Source organism: Oncorhynchus mykiss, chromosome 25, assembly GCF_057628025.1.
Source record: "Oncorhynchus mykiss isolate SJ-2025 chromosome 25, ASM5762802v1, whole genome shotgun sequence".
In the NCBI taxonomy this organism is placed as follows: Eukaryota; Metazoa; Chordata; class Actinopteri; order Salmoniformes; family Salmonidae; genus Oncorhynchus; species Oncorhynchus mykiss.
In genome coordinates this window covers 72,750,686-72,754,467 of record NC_143046.1, presented here as the reverse complement: position 1 = coordinate 72,754,467, position 3,782 = coordinate 72,750,686, and the positions used below count along the sequence as shown (strand labels likewise).

The window sequence follows — 3,782 nt, the reverse complement described above, 5'->3', positions numbered from 1 at the left end:
GATCAGGGAATCACCCGCAGCAAGAGCAACATAATTGAGCAACATCATCACAGAACCGTCCAGAGTAATGATGCTTGTCGGGTGGGCAGGTGCGGGCAGCGAACAGTTGAAAAGCATGCATTTGGTTTTACTAGTGTTTAAGAGTAGTTGGAGGCCACGGAAGGGGTGTTGTATGGCATTGAATCTCGTTTGGAGATTAGATAGCAGTGTCCAAAGAAGGGCCAGATGAATACAGAATGGTGTTGTCTGCATAGAGGTGGATCAGGGAATCACCCGCAGCAAGAGCAACAACAACAAGTATTTGATACTCTGCCGATTTTGCAGGTTTTCCTACTTCCAAAGCATGTAGAGGTCAGTAATTTTTATCATAGGTACACTTCAACTGTGCGAGATGGAATCTAAAACAAAAATCCAGAAAATCACATTGTATGATTTTTAAGTAATAAATGTGCATTTTATTGCATGCCATAAGTATTTGATACATCAGAAAAGCAGAACTTAATATTTGGTACAGAAACCTTATTTGCAATTACAGAGATCATAGTTCTTGACCAGGTTTGCACACACTGCAGCAGGGACTTTGGCCCACTCCTCCAAACAGACCTTCTCCAGATCCTTCAGATTTCGGGGCTGTCGCTGGGCAATACGGACTTTCAGCTCCCTCCAAAGATGTTCTATTGGGTTCAGGTCTGGAGACTGGCTAGGCCACCCCAGGACCTTGAGATGCTTCTTACGGAGCCACTCCTTAGTTGCCCTGGCCTTGTGTTTCGGGTCGTTGTCATTCTGGAAGGCCCAGCCACGACCCATCTTCAATGCTCTTACTGGGGGAAGGAGGTTGTTGGCCAAGATCTCGCGATACATGGCCCCATCCATCCTCCCCTCAATACGGTGCAGTCGTCCTGTCCCCTTGGCAGAAAAGAATCCCCAAAGATTGATGTTTCCACCTCCATGCTTCACGGTTGGGATGGTGTTCTTGGGGTTGTACTCATCCTTCTTCTTCCTCCAAACACGGCGAGTGGAGTTTAGACCAAAAAGCTATATTTTTGTCTCATCAGACCACATGACCTTCTCCCATTCCTCCTCTGGATCATCCAGATGGTCATTGGCTAACTTCAAACGGGCCTGAACATTTGCTGGCTGGAGCAGGGGACCTTGCGTGCGCTGCAGGATTTTAATCCATGACGGCGTAGTATGTTACTAATGGAGTTAGTGAACTCCTGTATTAGTAACTAACAGGTCTGTGAGAGCCGGAATTCTTTCTGGTTGGTAGGTGATCAAATACTTATGTCATGCAATAAAATGCAAATTAATTACTTAAAAATCATACAATGTTATTTTCTGGATTTTTGTTTTAGATTCCGTCTCTCACAGTTGAAGTGTACCAATGATAAAAATGACAGACCTCGCTTTGTAAGTAGGAAAACCTGCATAATCGGCAGTGTATCAAATACTTGTTCACCCCACTGTACAGAGAAAAGAGTAGGCCCGAGAATTAAACCCTGCGGTACCCCGATAGAGACTGCCAGATGTCCGGACAACAGGCCCTCCGATTTGACACACTGAACTCTGTCTGAGAAGTAGTTGGTGAACCAGGCGAGGCAGTCATTTGAGAGTCTGCCAATAAGAATATGGTGATTGACAGAGTCGAAAGCCTTGGCCAGGTCGATGAAGGCGGCTGCACAGTACTGTCTTTTATCAATGGCGGTTATGATATAGTTTAGTACCTTGAGCATGGCTGAGGTGCACCCGTGACCAGCTCGGAAACCGGGATGCACAGCGGAGAAGGTACGGATTCAAAATAGTGTCACTCTGACCATGATTTGCGTTGTTTGTTTCTATGTTTTGTTTGGCCAGGGTGTGAAATGAGTGGGCATTCTATGTTGTATGTCTAGTTTGTCTATTTCTATGTGTTTTGGCCTGATATGGTTCTCAATCAGTGGCAGGTGTTTGTCGTTGTCTCTGATTGGGAAGCATATTTAGGTAGCCGGTTTTGTATTGTGGTTCGTGGGTTATTGTCTATGTGATGTTGCATGTTTGCACTCAGTTTTGATAGCGGTCACGTTCGTCTTGATATTTTGTTTGTTTGTTTAGTATACTTTGTGTTTTTTCTCCCGCCTGTCCTGAGCCGCCAGAGTCTCCCGCCTCTCCTGAGCCGCCAGAGTCTCCCGCCTCTCCTGAGCCGCCAGAGTCTCCCGTCTGTCCTGAACCGCCAGAGTCTCCCGTCTGTCCTGAGCCGCCAGAGTCTCCCGCCTCTCCTTAGCCGCCAGAGTCTCCCGCCTCTCCTGAGCCGCCAGAGTCTCCCGTCTGTCCTGAGCCGCCAGAGTCTCCCGTCTGTCTGGAGCTGCTAGAGTCTCTCGTCTGTCCTGAGCTGCCAGAGCCGTCAGCCAGCCAGGAGCCGCCAGTCAGCCAGGAGCCACCAGAGCCGCCAGCCAGCCAGGAGCCGCCAGAGCCGTCAGCCAGCCAGGAGCCGCCAGAGCCGTCAGCCAGCCAGGAGCCGCCAGAGCCGTCAACCAGCCAGGAGCCGCCAGAGCCGTCAGCCAGCCAAGAGCCGCCAGAGCCGTCAACCAGCCAGGACCTGTCAGCCAGCCAGGAGCCGCCAGAGCCGTTAGCCAGCCAGGAGCCGCCAGAGCCGTCAGCCAGCCAGGAGCCGCCAGAGCCGTCAGCCAGCCAGGAGCTGAAAGAGCCATCAGCCAGCCAGGAGCTGCCAGAGCCGTCACCCAGCCAGGAGCTGCCAGAGCTGTCAATCAGTCCGGAGCTGCCCCTTAGTCCGGAGCTGCCCCTCAGTCCGGAGTTTCCCCTCAGTCTGGAGCTGCCCCTCAGTCCGGAGCTGCCCCTCAGTCCGGATCTGCCCCTCAGTCCGGAGCAGCCCCTCAGTCCAGAGGCGCTCCTCAGTCCAGTGGGGACATTAATTAGGGTCTTAGGCCCAAGGTCGGAGGCGAGGGTCGTCACTCTAAAGAGGCCCTTGAAGAGGGCAATGATTATGGAGGAGTGGGGTTCACGTCCCGCGCCAGAGCCGCCACCGCGGCCAGATACCCACCCAGACCCTCCCCTATAGGTTTAGGTTTTGCGGCCGGAGTCCGCAATTTAGGCGGGGGAGTACTGTCACACTCTGACCATGATTTGCGTTGTTTGTCTCTATGTTTTGTTTGGTCAGGGTGTGATATGAGTGGCATTCTATCTTGTATGTCTAGTTTGTCTATTTCTATGTGTTTTGGCCTGATATGGTTCTCAATCAGTGGCAGGTGTTTGTCGTTGTCTCTGATTGGGAACCATATTTAGGTAGCCGGTTTTGTATTGTGGTTCGTGGGTAATTGTCTATGTGATGTTGCATGTTTGCACTCAGTTTTGATAGCGGTCACATTCGTCTTGTTATTTTGTTTGTTTGTTTGTTTAGTGTACTTCATGTTTTTTCGTCTTTCATTAAAAAGATGTGTTCACATCACGCTGCGCTTTGGTCTCCTCACTACGACGATTGTGACAAATGGTCAGTGATCTGTTTATTAGCTTGGCTTTTGAAGACTTTAGAAAGGCAGGGCAGGATGGATATAGGTCTACAACAGTTTGGGTCTTAGAGGGTCACCCCCTTTGAAGAGGGGGATGACTGTGGTAGCGTTCCAATCTTTAGGGATCTCGGACGATACGAAAGAGAGGTTGAACAGACTGGTAATAGGGGTTGCAACAATGGCAGCGGATAATTTTTGAAATAGAATCCAGATTGTCTAGCCCAGATGATTTGTAAGGGTCCAGGTTTTGCAGCTCTTTCAGAACATCTGCTGTCTGTA

The 3,782-nt window shown here is 50.1% G+C and overlaps 1 protein-coding gene across 1 annotated transcript; it reads left to right on the top strand.

Annotated features, from left to right (window-relative positions):
• Positions 1 to 1,769: 1,769 nt before the first annotated feature.
• Positions 1,770 to 3,055, top strand: LOC149972118 (uncharacterized). The gene is made up of 2 exons (XM_090219325.1): positions 1,770 to 1,785; positions 2,376 to 3,055. The coding sequence occupies exons 1-2, from the start codon at positions 1,770 to 1,772 to the stop codon at positions 3,053 to 3,055; spliced, it is 696 nt and encodes a 231-aa protein (XP_090075451.1).
• Positions 3,056 to 3,782: the final 727 nt, after the last annotated feature.